The 22544-nt window shown below is 36.4% G+C and overlaps 1 protein-coding gene across 1 annotated transcript in view; it reads right to left on the reverse strand.

Moving 5' to 3' along the window:
* The window catches only part of LOC131060759 (uncharacterized), a 297226-nt gene that overhangs the window by 129954 nt on the left and 144728 nt on the right, over positions 1-22544 (reverse strand). The window contains exons 13-16 of the mRNA XM_057994137.2: positions 12346-12481; positions 12061-12116; positions 11660-11962; positions 11431-11553 (exon numbers count right to left, since the gene is read on the reverse strand). Coding sequence (XP_057850120.2) covers positions 11431-11553; positions 11660-11962; positions 12061-12116; positions 12346-12481 — 618 coding nt within the window. The remainder of the gene's footprint in view (positions 1-11430; positions 11554-11659; positions 11963-12060; positions 12117-12345; positions 12482-22544) is intronic.

Here is a 22544-nt window from a genome sequence, read left to right on the forward strand (position 1 = left end):
CAAACCAAAGAAGCCTAAATCAGGAAAAAATCGGATTAATCGGGAAAAATCATGAAACTTTTGAATGCTGATTTTTTCCCCCAAAAGAATCACAATAATCGTTGACCAACAACTTTGACCATTTTCCTTGACGAATTTTGAGGATTTGCATATTTGAACACAACGATTCTAGGTCGATTTGAAGATCTGGTTCGTGTCTTGGGCCTGTGAAAAACCCTAAACGAGCCACTGCCCTTGATAATTACGACTGTTGTTAAGCCACGCCAACTCTTCCACCCACCTGCGGAATGCCCTCAATAATGCCCTCGATCTGTTTTAAACGATTTAATTTTTAGCTGTCATTAATTTGTTTTCGGCAATTTGATTTTTACCTGCCTTTAATCTTTTTTATTTTTGATATTTAATATAATCGTTATAATGCTGATATATATTATAGTATAATAATTATTATAAAATAATAATATATTGATATTATTTAATATTAATATATTATTATTACATTATTATTATACTAATAATATAATAGTATATTAATATAATGATATATTAATAATGATCAAAAAATATTTATTATATTAGTATCAATCAAAAGAATATAATAATATATTAACAATATTATTATAATAATACTATTAAATATTAATATAATAATATATTAATATTAATACTATAAAAAATATAATAATATAGTAATACCATAATAACTATTATAGTATTAATATTTTTTTAATTCGTATTAATATATTATTATTACATTATAATTATTATACTATAATATACTATAAAATTTTAATTTTAATTTTTTTTTGTAACTGCCACAATCAAGCTAAGCCCCCAACCCTACAATAAAATTATAATGATTAAAGTATGAATATATCACTATATTAATATACTATTGTATTATTAATATATTAGTAATTTAGTATAGTTATTATATTAATACTATAGTAATTATATAATATTATAATAAAAAATTGTTAATTTTTTTGTTATACTAATATAAAAATATATTATTATAATAAAAATAATAATATTATTTTATCATAATATTATATTATCCGATTTTTTCAAGATTTTTCAAAAAATCTTATACTTTTGATTTGCCGATTTTTTCCCCAAACGATTAATGCTTCATTGTTCCAAACATTTTCAAAATGTCTAATGCTCAGAAAAATATATTTGCAGAGCAGACTTGGTTTGTAAACAACTTGACAATTTATAAGAACTCGGAGTATTACAACATGGTGCACCTTATCAGTTGTGTCTTTCAACATATTTGCATTCAATCTTATTCAACTAAACAAAGATATTTGCACACTAAATAGCAACTAAATCATAATAAATGAACAACTATTACTGGACAGATTTGTAGAAATAACTTTAATAGAGAATTTCATAAATTTAAGTTTCATATAAATATTGACCAATGTTGTTATATGGAGCCTAATCAGACTCAAAGGTTAAATTTTCCCCACTTTTATCAGCGCAATTTCCCCCCAAATTATTCAACAGGGGTTTGGGGGCAGCGCCCCCAAGACGGGGTCAAGGGGCAACGCAACTTGCGGGGTCCAAGGCAGTGCCTCCGGCACGCTCCCTGTTGCGGTACAAAGCGAGGTCGAGGGGCAGAGCCCCTATGGGGGTTTTCAGAGGCAACACCCCCGAAAACTCAAACGACTTTTATTATTTTACAAAGACGTCGAGAGTTATTTTTTCTATTGGCTGATATCTAATGCTCGGATAATAATATTTGTAGAATATCCATCAAAGTCCAAGGTTTGCATTGGCTTTATCACTCCTCACTTCCTTGAAATTTGTCTCTAATGGAGACTACACTAACTTTTGAATTTATTTTTGCATCTTTTTTATTTGCTGGGCAGCAGAGTCTGGGGCTCAGGACTCGGCGAGTCTACCGAGTCTGATAGACTCACAAGTCTACACAAACCCAGCCAAACTCGGCTGAGTCCGAGTCTAGGGTCCTCTAACCTCGACAGAGGTGACCCGCCTCGAGACTCGCCAAGTCTGGGCTAGACTCTGCAAGTCCTATAACTATGGATATAACCACAAGATTTTATATTTAACTAAAAAAATAAATACATTCAACATCATTTTTAGTGCCAAGGCAAAAAAAAAAATGGCTATTTCTTTAGCCTCTCCTAATGCATCTATATTTCATCTCACAGCTAGAAAATTAAACAAACTTTCTATTAATAATTCCTAAACCTGTTCCAAATGATAAGAGAAATGTTCAATCATGACGTTCAGATCTTAGAATTCCCTAGAAATGAGGATTTTTTTAACAAGCAAATCATTGATTAACAAAAACACCAGAAACCCTAAAGAATGATGAGGAACAAGGTATTCTCGATTTCAAAACCAATAAAAACATTACATGGCTATGTTCTCTAGACTTTTTGGTTCATCTAGGGACAAACACATACACAAGTCTCTAGATGATAACCCATATAACTCTAAAAGTAAAACTTTAAGAAAATTAATTTGGGTGCAACTAGAATCCCCAAACTGTGAATTTAGTAATTTTTTGTGTACATAAAGAAAAAATGGGCTTGTCCAATTACTTAACGACATTTCTACCTAGAACCATGAGGGTCTTTAAGTATATAACACAGAGCATGACACACACAATTCCTCTAATAGAAAACATTAGAACATTTAGATTAAAACAAAGGTAGTCGTCCAAGGAATTGATGTAATGTTCCCAATCCAGAATTTGAAAGATAGAAGATTAAGTTTGTTTAAATTAAAGATTTAAACTTATTATTAAATAGGAACAAACATACGAAACCATGACCCTTGATCAACTTAACCAATGCTAGATGCATAACTTCAAGGAGCTGTTCCAAACCAATCATCAAGACAACAATGATGCACGGCATCGGAAGGTATACATGTATCTATTCATGACGTAACCAGGAAGATCAGTAAGACTGACTTATCCAGTTAATGAATGATAACAAAATTGCATCAAGGATGAAGTTCAGAATTATACATCTACATCCGAACTGAATAACCAAGACCACAAGTTGTCAGCTTAATGATCAGCATATCAAGCAGCATGTATAATAATCAAATCCGAAATACATCAGCATAACATTACCAGATAATCATGGGTGTCAATCATAGCCATATTGGTCAAGCGATGAAGAGCCTGGAGATCTGATTCATAATCCTTCAGATTGATAAGTCATTTCCAGTATTCCGCTTAATGATAAACCAACAATAATGTGTCATCAATAAAGCGGCGCAATGATAACTACTTTCCGTCGATAGGAGATCGATACACTTAATAATCTGATTACGTTATAAGAAAGCAAGACCAATAATTAAAATTTGCAATTAGTCACCTATTGACAAGGCGCAATTAATGGAACGAAAAGATAAACGATTTCAAGAGACAAGACTCTTGGGCCCCCTCCTTCAACGTATATAATGATCATCCAATCTATTTGCAAATCATCGTATGTGTTTTATCTCTTTTATGTATATCCCGTGTATAGCTCAATCTGAGCAGGTGACGTCAAGTCCAGTATTGGTTGCAGAAAGAACACATTCCATATCCCAGAAGGCACCACTTCATGCAAGCAATTCATATTTATATCAGAAACAGCATTTCCACACTGTCTATTTCTTATAATAATTGTGAAGCATAAAGGCCGTAGGCCCAATATCGTGGCATGTATTCCAAACAGAATAATGATCAGACAAAGCTTATTACATTGCATGCTTGAAACTATCATATTCTGAAACAGCAGTACCACCATTACTCACCATTTCAATCCTCTTTTATTTTAAGGATTAAGCAGAAATATTCCCAGCACATGTAATTCAGTATATTTCAGCCATTGTTGCACATTTACATCCATATTGTTTTTCCCATTCATTTATATATATATATATATATATATATATATATCAGAATCGGCCATTGATTTCTTAACTAGAATTTAATTGCAATTATTTGACAAAGAAATCAGAATTAGGTAATTGACCTGGCTATCTGAGATAGCCTATAACGGGACATTACAGTTGAGCTTAATTGGTTAAAACATTGGGATCTCGTTGTGGAGACCCAAGTTCAATTTCCCATAGGGACATCTAAAGTGGAATTCTAAATTGTGACTCTTGGTCTTCCATAGTTGGCTTCTAATGTGGAGGTGGTTCCTAAATAATAGTGGATTTCTAAGTGGTGACTCTTGATCTTCCATAGGTTATTTCTAATGTGTTTGCTCGTAAGGAGCTTGTATTGGTCTAATGTTGATGCTCATATGAGCAATATATTTGTAATTGATATTCCATTTATTTCGTTGAGTTACTAGAAGTCCCAGGCTATTTCACATACACTATAAGCAGCCATATCAAAGCATTAAAATGCTTTACAAGAGAAAATGAGAGCACAGTTAAAGAACTATAAGGCGGAAGCAAAGAGTTCAGCTAGAAAGTGTACCAATACTACTAAGGTGACAGTTCTGGCACTGGATGGTATAAAGCTATGATACTTGTCCTACAAGAAATCCCTGTCAAACTCAAACCATTCTGTGTCAGGAACCGATCCTAGTCTTGATCCAGCTTAGTCTAGACTCTAGACATGGTCCAGCCCTAGGCTTGACCTTTTGGTTCGGGCATGGATCAGATGTAGCAGGGCCAAATGACCAAACCTGGGGCTGCTCCCTAAGCAAACCATGCTATTTTCAATAAACCAACTAAAAGATATTAACCTTCACTAACCCTAAATGTGAATTTTTTAAAGAATTTGGAGCTTGGTTAAAAGCAGTAAAATTATAAACAATGACATGTGCCATGAAGGCTCCTCTGCCCTCAACCTGTCCCTGGATCCCATAATAGGCACAGCCCCTCATCCCCTGCTCTAGTCTTCAAAAGAAAAACAAGAAAAGATTGTTTTGGGTTGCACTAGATGGAAAAGTAGTGTTTTTATCTTGTGTTTTTTAATATTAAATCCTTAGTTCAGTTCCATTTATATACTTTTGGTTTGTTGAGTCAATCCTACTTCTATGTAATGAAACCCAAACCATTGCCAAGTTATCACCTCCACTCTTGTTATCATTTGCCATGACATCCACGTTTCCTACTATCTTTCAAATTCAATATTTTTTGATGATGATGACAACCTGTTGTGCTTGCACACCGCACCCCGTCATTGACAGGGGACCCCCATCTTTGGTCTAAATCTGCCCGATAGGAGAGAGAAGAAGGCCTGTGTTGATACAAAAATTCGGCCAAACCGGTTCTTTTATAATGTCTTCAAAATTGCCCTCATAAGCCGAAAATCTTCCAAACTGATCATTTTGCCTGAAATTACTTGCCGAAAACTCTAAGTCGTGCGATATATTCTCAATGAGCCTCAGGTCAAGAGCTTAAAACATAAAATTCCGCCTATAGAGCCGAAATGAAGGAAAATCACACAAGTTCGCCGAATCCCCAATCTGCCCGAAAATCAAAAATAGCTCATAGGCCGAGATAAACTTAAGCTAGCAAAATGACTTCTTAGGCCGAAAACTTAAGAAGAGAGTATCGCATATTTTGGTTTTCCAACCCGAAAGGGGAGAGGGAGAAAAATCGCGCAAAAGAACAGGAAATGAGAATCTCGCAAAATCGGCATTTAAGCCGAAAAACAAAAAACTCATAAAACAATGGTGTAGGCCGAAAAACTTAGAAACCTCCTAAATCGCGTTATCTCACTCCAAATGCCGGAAAAGAACTCCAAAGTTCTACATCACACCTAAAGCCCAAGTAAGCCGAAATTTCAAGGCTCTCAAAATCCGCTCCTAGGCCGAATTAAGATATAAAGTTTACAAAAGGGCCCCGCAGGCCAAAAATCGACAAAGTTTTCTAAAAAGGAGGCATTTAAAATTTAAGCAAAAATGGCATAAATTCAAAGGCTAAAGAGGCGATAAAGATAAGTCACGCAAAAGGCTTAGAGGGCCCGAAATCTGCAATACGAAGGGCGTCCTCAACAACAAAATTGCGCATTTTGGTGTAAATGCCCGAATTTCGCAACAAGAGGAAGGCATTTTAATAAGTGGAAATCGCGTGATTTAAGCTCCTAGCCCGAAATTCGACTTAGAAGACGTCCATAAACATCTTGCATTTTACCTAAAAGAGCCGAAGTTTGTCAAAGAGAGGAGTCACAAGTTCGCATTTCAATTTATTAAGCCGAAAAAGTAGACCAAGTGGAAATCGCGCGATTCATTTATTCAGGCCGATTAACCTTTAACAGACCGAAACAAGATTTCCACGTCCGCGAAAATGGCCCATTTGAGCCGAAAACGAAAAGACAGTCATGCAAATGGAGCTCATAAATCGAATTTTAAGTTCGCCAAAAGACTTTATAGGCCGAAATATGAGATAGTTCACAAATCGGCTCAATAAACCAAAAAAACTGAAGGAGGTAAGAGTCACGCAATTCGGCCAATTGACCAAAATTGAAAAACGTCTAAATCTTCCAAATTGGCTAATATGCTAAAATGACAAAGGGAGACATTTCGAAAAGGACTTAAACTCTCAAAATCATCATTCAACCCGAAATTAAACTTGTTAAGTCGGACCAAAAGGTTTCTCAAGCCCGATTTTGGCATACAACATAGGCATCTTAAAATTATTGCATTTTGTCTTAAAAGGCCGAGTTTTTGAAAGAATCTGTATTTTCGCCTTAACCAAGGGTGAAAATCGTGCATTTGAGCTCAAATAGCCGAATTCCCTCAGTAAAACGCAAAGTCTCACAAGAGAGGCATTTAAAAGATACATCTCACAGAGCTTCTCAAGCCCGAACTCCACCGAGACGAAGCCAGTCGTTAAACAAGATTTAATATTTGTTAAATTAATTTAATTAATTTTTCAAATTGATTGATTAAAGGTGAAATCGATTGTTCGCAGGAAAACGACGTCAAGGAAGAGCTAAAGCATCAGCCCAAAACACAAACCGAAGAGGGATTGCGATCAAAGCTAGGCACTAGAAGCTAGAAAGAAGATGAAATGCAGGACCGCGAGATCGGAACCAAGCATTGGGAAGCGTGTTGCTGAACCACCTGGATAACAAGTTGAAATCCACCAACACGATTGAAGAAAGAACACAGAATGTAGCAAGTATGTGCATTCCCAGAAGGATACACTGCTGGAAGAAATTCCAAAAATTCAATTTGAGAGAGTGAAACTGTTTTATTGTAAAGAGTTGCCTGTGGGTCCTGCTCAAGATATTTTAAAACAAAGGGACACAGGTCAGTTATGATCAACTACCGGATAGACCCAAATTGAAGCCAAATAGTTGTAGGTAGTTGGAATGGTGGTTGGATAGATAACTGAAAATTGAGTGGGCATGGGTTTAAACTGCCAACTTATAGAAGGCAGGTTGCAGTCAATCCTGGCCACCGGTTCGACATGTAAAATCTATAAAAGGCAGGATGCCTCTCATTGTAAAAGGTTAGAGTTTTGTAGAGGGATTTTAGAGTTAGAATAGGTTAGATTTTAGGCATAGCATAGAGATGCTGCAGAAATTGTTGTAATAGCAGCTGAAGCAAATATATCAACATTGAAATATGGTGTTTGTTGTCTTTGTTTTAGTTTGTTTGCATGGTTTCTTTCAGCTGGTTAATTTTAGAGTGCAGGGAATTTAATGGTGAAGTGTGGAGGAGTATTTGATGCATTTCTGGTTCATACCATTGGGGGTCTGCTGATTGTAGGTCACCGTGCATGGTTAGTCTGAAATCAAACTGTGCTCAATTCAACCACAAGTGTTCGTTTTAGGCTGTGCCAGAATTTGGGTGCCTAAATGAATGTCTCCGGTCTGAAAATCCTTCATCCCTTGGAGATTGCACAGTTCTTGTCTAGTTGTGAGTGTATCTCTGGCAAAAACAAGAATATGTTTATCGAAATCTATCTACCCGCTGCATCAACTGTTATCATCCTTGTCCTTAGGCTTCCTGAACCCTTCTCTTTTGCTTTTATTTCCCAGTCTGAAAATCGCAGCAGACCAGCTTGTTGCAAAACGTAAGTCCCCTTGTGCTCCCAGCAAACCACATCAACTATTGAGCTATCCTGCAGTCAAGACCTGACAATCGAAACCTTGAGGTCGTCCCTATTGATCAATTAAAAAACAGCACTAGGGATTTCCTTATCTCAAGAGAGGATAGGATACTCAGTGAGTACATTCTATTCTGCGTTGGCCGGATGAAGTTGTAGCAACACGACTTTAGCAACATCAACACAACCCAAACTTTCTTCTCCTAGTTTTGGGCTTTGGAGTATTGTTTCTCACTATTTCACAATTCTTGGCAATGTGGCCCACTCACCAACATTTGTAACATATGTTTTGGAGGCACTCAATCCAAAATGTGCATTCATGAGCCCAAGGAGGAATAGAGTCTTTTCACTTGTTTGATGGGCTTGCTAAGGTCTATCTTGACAAGTATCCTACATATGTGGCAAATTCCTTCGAGTCTATGACATTGGAGCCATATTTGTAGTTTGTACTCACCCAACAAATCACCTATTACCTTAAAGGTTACTTTCAAAACATAGCTTTGGAGGCAATTTGTACATTTAGATCAAAACTAGCACTTCCTTGATTAATTCCTTAGATCAAAGCCTAGGGAATAGGCTCTTACATAATGAACCAAGGCCACCGTTTAGGATCTTGTCCCTACCCTCTTCTGATTGGAAGGTGATTTGTACCAACCATAGACCCCAAAATTTCATATTTAGGCATGGTTAGTTCCTCAGCATTTTATCCAAGATTGGGATGCTAGGAATTCTTTGGATACCTTAATATTCACATTGAAATTTGAGAGTTTGTGCACTTTAACATCTACTAGGGTACATCCATTCCTCATGTATTTTATTTTCAACTTCTTCCAAGATCCATCCTAGCTCCTAACTATCCTTGGGAGCAGGAATCTAACTTCTACAACTACTTGTCATAACTGGTTTTTCCCTCATGCATCTTCCTTCACTGCTATACCTTGCAGTCACTATTTTTCAATACACTACTCTCTCTCTCTCTCCCCCCTCCCTGCCCTCCAAATTACCATGATAAGACAAATAAGTATCAGACAACTATTTCACTTATGATATGACATTTATAACATTTGTTTTAGTTAAGTGAGTTCTAAGGTTTGCACTAAAGACAATGCACATCATGTTTGTGGATATCAAGAAGACATTCTATTTTTTAACTATATATGTTCAAGGATTTCCAAGGATCTATTATCAAAAATTGAGTTCTAAGGTTTGCACTTTGCACTATAGACAATGAACAACATGTTTATCGATATCAAGAAGGAATTCAATTTTTTACCTACAAGTGTTCTCATATATTAGGGTGACAACTATAATAGATTGTAGATATTTCATCGTTTTCATGTGTGCATATTGTATCTCTATTTCCATTGCATTTCATATGCATATTGTTTGTATTGTATGACTACATCTTGTATGTTGTATATTTGTAAAACATAGAGCTCATATAGGCTACGATCCATAATGACCATTTCATTTTCTCTCATCTTCATGTTTCAAGTGTTGGACATTGCCTGTTAAACACATTGGGAGAACACATGTATCACCTTGAATTATATATGTTCTAGTGGAAATGACTACAATTCACAACTTTAATTGTTTTCCAATTAACAACAGTTTATCAACTCCAAACTGTAATGTCCCCATTCCGGACCCGAAGGCAACTCGAATCAATAAACGATTTAAACTTATTAGTCATACTCTTATGTATGTATGAGAGCCATCCATGTCACTGTCACAAAAAGGCCACTCTCAGTAAGCAAAGTGTGTCTGCACCACATACCCCTGGCCTCTAATTGAAGGAATAGGCAGCAAGTAAGAAACATGGAATCAATAACCTTTCAGTGAATAAGATGATTGATTTCCATTGAAGTATATAAGGTATCCAATACCAGATTGGTGATCAATAACCATACCGATCAATGATATCAATTATTGATAAAGCGGTAATAAGATCAAATTCATGCTAATAATAAACCACTAATCAGGTGCACCAGTAATCAATCGAATGAAGGAAGACATGATCATCAGCCATTACAAACATCAGTCTCCTCGCACCAAAGCAGTAAACCCATATCGAATCATGAACAAGTCTTGATTCCATCTATCAAAGAATCGTTAACAAACATAAGATTCTGCATAACTAAATAATGTAACATATTGATAATGAAAGGATACATGTGAAGGAAGCAATCTTACAAAAACCAAACAAGGTGACTATTCAATTTGCAAGCTATAAGAAGCCAATCAGAATCATTCATTCAGGCATTGTAGAAGTTTGTATCTTATTTTATAATCCAGATTGGATCGCTCTTAGTGAGCAAATGCCATAGGCACTATATCGGGTGCACAAGCTAAATCCTTTCATATCAGAAACAGCCCCTAACGTTGCAAGCATTCAAATTACCATCCGGAAAAGCAACCCGATCACTATCCAGTGATAGCAAAACCATTATCTGCTTATATCATCGACAAATCAGACAGAGCAGACCAATGCAAGGAGCAGCGAAGACAAGTGATTGCATACATTAAAGAATCATTTAGAGACAGCAGCCTCTTGCCTGAAGATATTACATATTTGGATGATTTGAAGGATTAGAAGCAGACATAGCATTTGATATCAGCATTATCAGTGGAAGAAGTTCATTGCATAACTCATATTGATATATCAGGAAGAGCATACATCCCTATATATCTGCAGATTGGAATCTCTTAATTTTGCATAATTCCTAGAGTCATATCAGATACAGCAGCTATCTAAAATCCAATTCACATATTATTTGCAGATTATACAAATTAACAAGATAATCTTAGCATTATCTATATATAGACCTAATCACCTTGCATATATCCAATTGTCATATTAGAGATAGCAGTGATATTGTCATATATATTCTATCAATTATATAACATAAACATTCATAAGTGGTATCATAGATCATCATTTTTAGTGTTAAGTGAGGCTTTGAGGAAAGAAGTCTCTTGCAATTGATTTTTGCAAGTTAACTGTCCCAATTTCATAAGTTATCACAAAAGGGGACATTACACAAACAATGCCTATATGGAACCATAGACTAGACACCTGTTGGGAAGCTGAAAAAAAATCCATACTTTGGAGCTAGTTGGTGCAGGTAGGCATTACAAACCTCCATCAAGTAAAAGCAACAATCTTTTTACTTGGGATACATTCCAAGAAGAAGGCTTCATACACATGGTTTGAAAAATTAATATACATTATAAAAATCGATATGTAAAGGGATATAGATTTTGCAAAGATTAATGGCATGACATAGTGCAGACATCCAGCTTAAGCTATTAGGATTCCTTGATATCTTACTTAACATTTAGTGACATAACCAGACGTATATATTATAGAATACTTACCTTCCATTGCTGAAGAACTCCAGTGCTTGAATTAAATTCCATTTGCCACTCATCTCCTTTAATGATGTAAATGCTGTCTTTGAAACGTTCAGCCTCTAATCTTGTACTTTCAGACATGGTAAGCTGATCAAACCAAAATCAAACTTTAATGTGAAATTCAAAATGTTGATAGCAGATCCTAAACAACTGCAGACTCACAGTTGTTTCAAAGCAAAGTGCATGTACATACTTGATTACTAATTCTCTGGATAACAGGAAGGCAAAGTTGCTCTGAAGCAACAAAATGTCCAGCATCTACCCAGCGTGTGGGATGTATAAGTTTAGCAGAGATAGTTAGAAATACTTCTCCAATAGCTAAATTACGCCAGAGTGAGTACCATGGACACGATACTAGTAAAATTTTGTGTGTTTTTTGAGGTTCTATTGAAGGCAAATCTATTAGTCCAGAACCCAAGACCTTTCCATCCCCATTAGTAAGGCACCAATTAAATTCCAAAGTTTCTGTTGTACCAAAGAATTGCTGGTTATGTATCTGCAAAGAAGTACAACACGCATTAGATAACATAGTAATGATATTGTGGTTATGGGACACATCATCAAAAATCAAATTTTCAGGTTTACTACAGATACCTCAATGGTGTTCTCCCTTAGTGCAATCCTTATTGGTTGGTAAACATATTTTACTTCTGAAAGGTTGCAAGGCATAATTAAATCAGTGATGTAGAAGATTGATAGAAAAGTATAGTATGCACTATTAAGAAAAATAAACACACTATTATGAAAAATAAACACAATCTTAAAATTCTTTATTTTCCCTTATCTATCATTTGTCCTCTATCATTAAGCCTCCTCTGAACCCCTTTTAGATGTACTCTAATGGGTCTAACCTATAACAAGGATTGCATATGCATATACCATGAAGTGCTGGATGAGGGGTTCTATCTGGCCATGTGAGCCCATTCAAACAGAAGTTAAGGTCATTTGGACTGTCCCCAAAGTCACCTCCATATGCCCAGTGTTTATTCCCATCAACTCCCTCCTTTAACAAGCCCTATGTAAAACATAGGTATGGAAATATAATTAGAATATAGCAGCAAATTAGTCTAGGCAAAAGATCAATGAAATGCTGTATAAATTTTCCATGCCATTAAATACATTCATCTCTAAAAGCAAAAAACCTCAGAAAAGTATTTTTGATTTCTAATTACACCATACAAAAGATTCATTTCAGCTTAACATTTTCTAAGTTCTCGTAGGATATTAATAAGGGTTACTCCAGTTTTGAATGATTAGATTCAGGAAAATGCAAGTGCATACTCGTTAATGCTACCAGAACTAAATATAGTCCATGCCTTGTATGTATATGTTTGTTAGATGAACCTTTTAAGAACATTCCCTAAACAATGACATCAAAATAAGACAACCTGAAATTATTTGTAATATCAAAATATCAGACATTATGGTGTGGGGAAGTGTGGAAAAGAATAAGCAATCTATAGCATTTATCATTATTTGTTATCTCTCACAATGAAGGTTCAGGTGGGTAAGACAGGACTCAAGAATGTCCATATTTCACCACTGCCATACAAATACAAGGAATTTCTATAATTCAGCCAGCCTTTTATAAAAAGAAAATAATTGAATGAATAGCAAAATAGGCATATAGCAGTGACAATAAAATGCATAATTTGTTTGGTTTATGCAGAGGTATTTCACCTGTAGACTAAAAGGAGTCCAGCCTTGTGGCTGAAACATTACAATTATAGGGTGTGATAATAAGAAAGAAATATTTGACTACACCAAAATACTTTAGCAGTCTCACATTTAATCTCCATTGTCATTTCACAAGTTTCAACATGGTTTCATATCCAAACCATTGTCCAATTTTAAACTCTAACATGTTATGTGCAACTATTTTAAATTTATTTCACACCTAAACTATTCTTCCAATTATCCTAGCTGCCCATATACTAAAACAAATAATGCTTTAGCCAAATCTTAAATAAACAAAAAACATTATAATAAAAGAAAGGAAAAATCAACCTAATTGACATAAAGATTTTGGCTAGCGAAGGAAATTGACGACATGATTGGGAACATGTAGTTCAAGTTCCCAACTCATTGCTTAACTCTTTCAGTAAGAAGTGCACAGAAGGCCAAAAATATTTCTTAGTTAGCTGTCTATAAGTATTCATTTTGATCTAACTCTAAAAGCGAAAAAATGGTGCTGCATTCGGAAGGAGCAAAATGGTGTTAAGAGGTGTATCGATTTATAGAGGCGAAGCATTTTGCAAAAGGGAATCAATCGAGGTTAGCAAATGACAGGAGTTTTGGGACCAGCAATGGAAGGAGAATTCTGATCAAAAGAATTTGCAAAACCCTATACCAAACTTCTTGACTGGCATGAATAGGATTCCGTTGGGGCAGCAAAAGATGTAGAATCTAGTCCAAAGGAAATACGATGGACACATCTCAAAACGCAGCAAACGAAGGCCATGATCTTTTCAACAAATCTATTGATGAAAAACAAGGAAAGACTGAAGGAAACAACCTTTTTTGTCAAATGGGCGGGCAAGACAACGGATAAGGATAGAATAATAGAATGGTGGAAAGAAGCAGGGGTAGAAGAATTAGCGGTAAGAATCCTTCTCAATAATTTCTTTGTCATGGAATGTGAAACCCCTTATCTAAAAAAGAAAATTCTGGAAGGAACTAATTAATCGATGGCTTGGGTTTTTTCATAGAAGATTAGGTTTCAAACTTTAACTCGACAACGCAGAAGATGGATAAAACCCAATGTGGGTAAGACTACGCAATCTACCCATGGAGCATTGGTTTGAAGAAGCACTAAAAACAATTGTATAGGAATTGGGTTCCTTTATTATGGTGGATGAGAACTCTTTGATAGGAAATGAGAGAGATCTTTTGAATCAATTTGCTTGGAAGTAGATCCTAATGGAGGTTTATGGGAGGAGCTCGAGGTTTTGATAGAAACAAGCCCTTGGAGACAAAGGATAACTTTAGAAACCCCAAAGGATAGCTATGAGTCAAGAGGCAAGGTCAGCCTGGCTCATCAAAACATCTACAAAGATCAAGGAAAAGACGATAATAAAGCGAGGTCGGTAAACCCCAATGGAAACAATAAGAAGAAACTAGAAGAGGTAAAGGAGCCAACAACTCTCTCACTGGAAACAAAGAACAGTCCCACATATGAGTGAGAAAATCAGTCCCTAGAAGGCATCATAGAGTAGGATGTTAAGCAGTTCTCCTCTATGGGAGAGGGAGAAGACAGGCCAAAAGAAAATGGTTTATTTTCCAGGGCGGCCATGGCTAGTATTCGATCCTTTGGGAAAAACAGTCACTCCAAATCCGAAAGGGAAAAGAATTAGTTGCTAGTGACATAAGAGACATCTTAGCAGAGGATCTTCTGGAAAGTACAAGATCCTCTTTATCAAACCTCTCTGATGCAGATCCAAGAATGTATGATGGAGAGAGCAACAAAGAGGAATTGGCAATGATAGAAGGTTTGTTTGGGATTATAATTTGTGGCGTTTTGAGTTAGAGGAGTCGGATCTAGGAATGGGTCTTCAAATTCAAGTGGTGTTAGAATAGTGTGAGATTGAGGGAGCAGGGGCACCAAGATTATCACGCCAGACTATGAGGAAGCCTAAAGTAGAAGCAACTCAAAGCAAAAAGGTAGAAAACCTAGGAATTAGACCAAAAAAGGCAAACAAGGCTTTTTGGATTGTCGTGAGAAGAGGAAAACCGGTAGGATCGCTAACCAGGAGAAGTGCAATATGGATGATGATGCAGAAGGACAAGTTAAAATAACAAAAATGTTGCGACCAGGGAAGAAAGCACACCTTCCCAATGGGCAATGAAGATCCTTATGTATTATGTTAGGGATCTAAACACCCCAAACAAGCAACGATTGGTCAAAAGCCAATTGGAGAAAGTGGAAGTAGATTTGGTTTTGTTACAAGAAACTAAATTGTCCAAAGAGGAGGGAGCTCCTTTCAACAAAAGATTGAGACTTTGGCAAGGGGAATGGATCCATTCAAAAGGGGCCTTTGGAGGCTTAGCCACCTTACAGAGGCCACAAGTAGTTTTGGTTGAAAAAATAGATGAAGGGAGATATTGGATAAGTTGTAGGGATCGCAGTTTATCTTCTAATCTACAATTCATTCTAGCAAATGTCTACGCTCCTATTGCTTGCATTAATAAGAAAGAAACATGGCTGGAAATTGATCAATCATCAAATTATAGAGTCTTGGCCCGAGGACTTGTTGATGTGGCTTAAGTCGTGTTACCAACTCTCTCTGATCAACACATAATAGAATTTAGTGGCAATCCTATTCTCTCTTGCGTAAAGAAGTTCAAGTGCTATTGAAACAATCACTGCAAAACAACCTCAAGGTTCATATTCATCAAGTCTTGACTGCAGGATAACTTAGCGATTTGATGTGTTTTGTTGGTAACACAAGGGGGCTTACGTTTACAACAAGATGGTCTGCATCCAACGATGCTGGGATTCTCAAACTGGGGAAATAAATAACAAAAGAGAAGGGTTTAGGGATCCTAAGTACAATGGTAGTAACAGTTGATGTTGTGGCTAGACAGATTTCCATAAACTAACCCCTGCTTCGCCAAAGATATACTCAACTTCATGGGGATAGTGCAAGCTCCAAAGGAATGAAGGATTTTCAGACTACATGAATTCATTCAGGCACCCAATTTTGGCGCAGCTTGAGACAAACACCTACAATTGAACTAAGCACAATAATGAGGTTCAGACTAACCATACATGGTGACCTACAATCAGCAGGCCCCCAATGGTATGAACTGGAAACATTATCAAATACCCTCACACTTTACCGTTAAAATCACTGAACTCTAACTAACCAGCTGAAGGGAAACCATGCAAACAGAATAAAACAAAATAGCAAACACCATATTTCAATGTTCATATATTGATTTCAACTACCATTACAACAATTTCTTCCAGCAGTCCTATTCTACTCCTAATCTGCTAACTGCTGAAACATCTAACTATTCTAACCTCTAAAATCTAACTATCTAAAGTCTAAACTTTCTAACTTCTAGTTGTCTAACCCCTTTACAAGAGAGACACTCTGTCTTTTATAGATTTTACAATTTTGATTCAAAGGCCAGGATTGACTGCATCCAGAGGCTGCAATCTTCCTTCTAGAAGCCTGGCAGCTTTAACCCATGCCTAGTAACCTCCATAACTCCCCAGCTACCATTTTCAACCACTTCCTCAGCTACCGGCCACTGTTCTACATGAATTTGGTCCATCAGGTAGCTGGGAATAACTGACCTGTGTCCCCTTGTTTTAAATGCATTGATGGGGCCCACAGGTAGTTGTTTTACAATAAGGAAATATTGTTTTACAAACAAAATGACTTTCTGGAAATTTTTGTTGTGTAATTTCTGAGTTCTAGATTTTAACTTGTTGTCTGCCACTTCTAAGTATTCTACTGATGCCTTTCAGAGACTCACAACAACATCACTTTGGTCCCCACTTGATGGCACACTCTTCAATGCTTTGTGATCACCTTGCTTGTGCTTCGTCTTCACTTTCCGGCTTGATCACAATCACATCTTCAATCTGTGTTTTAGGTTTACCCTTGGCACATTCTAGTGGCGTTGACTTACAAAAGCGAGTTCAACTTGAATCAATTAACTTGAAAAATTTAAGTAATTTTAACAAATATTAAATGTTATCAAGGCAATGTTGAGCTTCATATTGGCGAATAGGAAGGGAAAATGAAAGATGTTTACTTTTAAAATAACCCAAACCTCCTTTACTTCATTTCATTTTTTACTCAAGATCGCGCAACTTTAAAGGGAAAACTTAGGCATTTAGAAGCAAAAGTGCCAAAAAGTTCCCTTTATTTTGAATTTCACACTTTGCCAAATTAAGGAAAAAGTTAGGCATTTTGCGGGAAAAGTGCAAGATGTTTTAAAATGTCCCCCCCTTTTCGTTTCTCTATCTCAACACTTGGCATTTCAAGGACAAAATTTGGCAATTTAGAGTGAAAACGCAAGTCTTTCGAAGCTCACAATTCCTCCTTAACCCATTTCCGGCGATGTAGAGGCAAATGTGTGTTTAAAAATGCCGTTTCACTTTGAGTTGCTATGGGGCCTTTTTCGGTGATTCTAGGCGACTTAGGAAAGTGTTTTATTTCTCTCTCCAAGTGTATGGACTTCACCTTGCCTTTTCTTTTACTGCCGCCCCATTTCCTTCGACATTTTGCCAATTTAGGGAAAAGTTCGGTATTGTTAGGCAAATGTGTAAAAGTCGCTTGACATTTTAAAACACCCCCGCCCGCCTCTTGTTTTATCTCTTTCAACTTGTCACTTAGCCATTTAAAGGGAGAAAACTCGGTGATTAAAAGAAGTGTAAAAAGCATCTTATAATGTAAGTCATCAAACCCATCCTTTATTTCACTCAACCCATGGCCACTTTGAAGGGAGAACTTCGGGCTTTTGAGGACAAAACGCAAAGTGCCCTTTCCTTCTTTTAAAATGTTTTCCCTTATTTCCTTTAATTTGACATTTCGCACTTAAGGGGATTTTTAGGCGAGTGGAGGCCAATTTGAGGGCTAAGTGAAAGAGAAGCGCCCCTATCCTAAGTTAATAACGCATTTGCCTTAAACTTGTTCTGAAAAAGACCTAAGTTAATAAGGCCAAATTTTATTTTCTTGATCCTCATATTAAGCATTTGGTCGTTTAAGGGCTTTGTTCGGCATTTTGAGAGGTGATGCTAAAAAAATGTCTTAAATTTAAAATATTCGACCCTCTTCTCATCGTTTTGCCAATACTTCCTTATTTCCGGGTTTAATTCGAGTCTTTCTTTGGTGAATAAAGGCAAGATAGAAGCTATTTTATTATTTTTGCTGGCTTCTAAAAGGAAACTTTGGCATTTGGGAAAAATTTTGGCCTGGGAGGAGCAACAAAAAGATTCGAACTTTATTGTTTTGATTTACCTCAATCATTATATTCGGTGATTGTTCAAGCTTTGATGGACAAAAGCACAAAGATAGGAGATATAAAAAATTCGAACCTTTGTCGTGCTTGCCCTAGATGTTCGAATTTCACATTTGTTTCGGCTTTGATAGCAAAAAAAAAAGTTTTCAAAATGGCCCAAATAGTTTCATATTTTCTTTCTTTGGTCCCTTGATCCAAATTTGGGGAGATTTCTCAGCGATTGTAGAGCGAAAATAAGAAGAAATGCAGAACTACAAGCAATAAATGTCGAACTTCGACCTCTACGATTTTCATTTTCGCCCTTTGCATTCACCGCGACCTCCATTTCGCATTTTCGTCAGCATATTTGAGGCTAGGAAATACGAATTGGATGTCGGACTCTAACGCTCTTTTTGTGTGGACATTTTCCTTCTTATCGGGTTTTCTTCAGCACAAGTAGGAGGCAATAACCAGAGGTTTCGATTCACAGGAGCCCCCTATCTCTTACGTAAAGCACTCTACGACAAAAAGGGGGGGGCGAGGGGGTCCCTGTCTAAGATGGGGCATGATGTGCGTAGCACAACAGGACTCTCGTATCTTGGAGGGACATTTTGACGCTATGCTTCGAGGAAGTAACAAAAGAGGAAGAGTGCAAAGAAAGTTACTATTGTAGGTGGACTTTGAATCTTGGGTAGAAAGGAATAATTTGATGGAATTGCAATTCAAAAATGGAAATTCACATGGCCAAATAGACATCTTGGTTTTAGCAACATAACAAAAAAATTAGATAGGTGTTTTTGGAAGGGCAATTTGCGTTCATTTCCATTTGGGCTTGGAAGCGAGATACTTCATTGGTTTGGTTCAGATCACTATCCAATCCAACTAAGCATAATGGGGGACAAGAGATGGAGTAGATGACCGTTCAAATTTGAGAATATATGGTTTGAACATCTCGACTTTATTGATCTGATTGCAAAATGGTGTGAGGAGGTGCAGCTGGCTCATAAATTGTTCAAAGTAGCAACAAAACTGAAGTCGGCTAAACAACAGTTGAAGGAATGGAATCGCTTCCATTTCAAAGACATTTTTGAAACAAAGAGTATCTTGGAAGCAGAGTTAGAAAGTTTGAATAAAGAAGAAATTGATTTAGGGATGAATCAAGACAAAATTTTGAAAGAAAAAAGTTGTGTTACCCCGAGTTTCCAGGACAGGGAAACGGGTTTCTGGGACTTTTTTTTTCTCGGATATATATATATCTGAAATTTATATAACATTGTAACACAGTAAACATTCATCATAGCAACATAAGAGCATTTACAAATTAGAGTCTTGGTTCTAATTCTAATAACCCTTTCACTTCTGAGTTTCTGACTTCACATTTTCACCAGTATTTTTTTTATTTTCCTGAGTGCTACCGTGAACTCCTCTCGTCCACCAAGCAATGTTCTTATTTTTTTTGTTTGGGAAAGCATTACAATATCGATATAGTATTATATGATATCGATATACTTTATCGATATCATATATTAATATACTATATGATATCGATATGGTATTATATTGATATCATATATGATATACTATATCGATATCATATAGTATATCAATATTATATTATATTGAAATACAGTGAAATGGAAACAAAACTGTGTAAAAAAATTAAAAAATTAATCGCTTACTGAATTTGACAGTTTGTAAATTATTATAATATTTGTTATTTATTAATAATTATTAATTATTAAAAATAAAATAAAAATTACTCGCTATGATCAGGGATTTTCTTTAAAAAATTAATTGTTTTCTTTAATAAAAATTTTAATGGCAGCATTTGAAAATTGGAAAAAAAATTTATTAAAAAAATTGTTTTTAATCGTCCCTACCGCCAGAAACGGCTATCCGTCCCCGAGACGGTTAGGGGACGGCTTGGGCATCCCCAGAAATCCCAAGGACGGTCAACGGTCCCCGAAAAAAGTGTTGACCGTTTCCAAGTTTCTGGGACGGTTTCCGAAAATTTTTGGGGATCGGAAACGGCTTGGAAACGTTTCCGACCGTCCCCAAGTCCCCGAAACGGTTTCCGTTTCCGAAACATGTGCCTTAAGGCCAGAAACGCATTTCCAAGTAACACTGGAAAAAAGTCTATAAAGGGAGTATGAAGATTGACTGGCAAAAGAAGATTTTCTGGAGGCATAAATCCAAAGAAGTATGGATGAAAGATGGAGATAGAAATTCTTAATTTTTTCATAACACCAAAGCTCCCAGGATATCAAACAAAATTTCAAATTAAACTTGGAGATGGGGCAATGGTGGAAAATATTGAAGAGACAAAATCCCATGTGTTTGACTATTTTTGTGATCTTCTCAACAATTGGATTGGGTCTAGCCTGTAAACTCAAAGCAAAATGAATAAGAACATTCCCATTCTAATCTCAGATGATCAAAATAAGCTGTTAATGGCAAAGTTTTCAGAGCAAGGAATTATGATAGTGCCATCAAGCTCAATCCAAATAAGGCTCCAAGCCCACACAGTTTTCCTACAACCTTTTTTTAGAAGTGTTGAGGAGAGGTAGGCGGGAAGGTGACAGAAGCAATTGAAGATTCAAGATCCCCAAGTGAGATTCTAAGAACTCTTGGCAACACCTTTCTTGCTTTAATACCAAAAAGAGATCAAGTAGTTCAACTAGAAGATTTCAAACAAATTTCATTATGCAATAGTTTCTACAAAATCATAGCAAAAGTAGTAGCGAACAGACTTAAAAGGATTCTCCCAGACATCATATCTGAGGAACAAACGAGTTTTGTTCCTAGGAGATCCATATAGGATGGAATAAACACAATAGCCCATGCATTCGATTCAAAAAATAAGAAAATCAGGGATGTTGATCAAACTAGATATAAAGAAGGCCTATGATCTGGTTGATTAGAGATTCATGATGAAAGTATTGGAGGCCTTTGGTTTTTCAAGACCATGGCTAGATTGGATTTATCCTTGATACTTTGTTTTCTTAAATGGTTCCCCTAAAGGGTTTTTTGAGGCTTCATGAGTAATAAGGCAAGGAGATCTGTTATCCCCCTTCTTATTTATAATTATGGTGGAGGCCTTGGGAAGAACATTAAACAAAGCTGATTTGACAGGGAGTTTGGAGGTCATTAAAATTACCAGTAGTATGCCTCCCATTTCACATCACCAGTTTGCTGATGACACTTGTTTTTGGGGCACCAAAGAGATGGGAAGCAAGAGAAATCAATGCAATATTAAGTCTATACTCAAGGGGGGCTGATCAGGAAGTGGGAGTGAATAAATCAGAAATTATTTTCTTTTCCACTTCAAACAGAAAAGAACTAGAAATCACCAAAATTTGGCGATTCAAGAAGGGATAATTACCCTACACTTACCTTGAGTGCCGCTGGACAGAGGTATCCGATCAACCAAAATTTGGGATCCTCTTTGCAAAAGAGTTTCCAACTGAAAGACATCTTGGAGTGGATGCTGGCTGTCTTGAGTAGGAAGGCTAACCATGCTAAAAGTCATCCTATCTGCTATTCCTATCTATTTAATGTCTTGTTTATCTTTCTTAGCAAGGGCTAACCATAATTTGAATTAGAAGATGAGGAAATTTTTTTGGAAAGGTAATTCGGAAAAAGATAAAGTAGCCTTGATTTCATGGAATAAAATCGGCCAAACTAGAGAAGCTGACGGAGTTGGTCTCAGGCGGATGAACCTACAAAATAAGGCATTGGGAGCCAAATTGGTTTGGAGGATGTTTAAGAACCCACAAAGTAAATGGGCCAAACTCCTTCAAAACAAATACTTGGAGGATGAAAACTCATTAGACATTCTCATCATCACGAACCCTCCACATGGATTGAGAATTTGGAACTTTATGAAAGAGTGTAGGCCACTGACCATGGATTATCTCACATGGGATATCCATGATGGCAGCTTAGCCTTGTTCTGGGAAGATTCTTGGTGTGGGTATGCAATCCTAGATAGCCAAGATGGAATTGATGTGATAAAGGCTTCTCTCAAGCAAGGATAAGGAGTTCATATGAGAGACTATATGGAAGTGGTAGTAAAAGATGGTGTAGTTAGCTGGCACTAGAAGGAATTGTCTTCCTTGGGTCTA

Source organism: Cryptomeria japonica, chromosome 10 (assembly GCF_030272615.1).
Source record: "Cryptomeria japonica chromosome 10, Sugi_1.0, whole genome shotgun sequence".
NCBI lineage: Eukaryota > Viridiplantae > Streptophyta > Pinopsida > Cupressales > Cupressaceae > Cryptomeria > Cryptomeria japonica.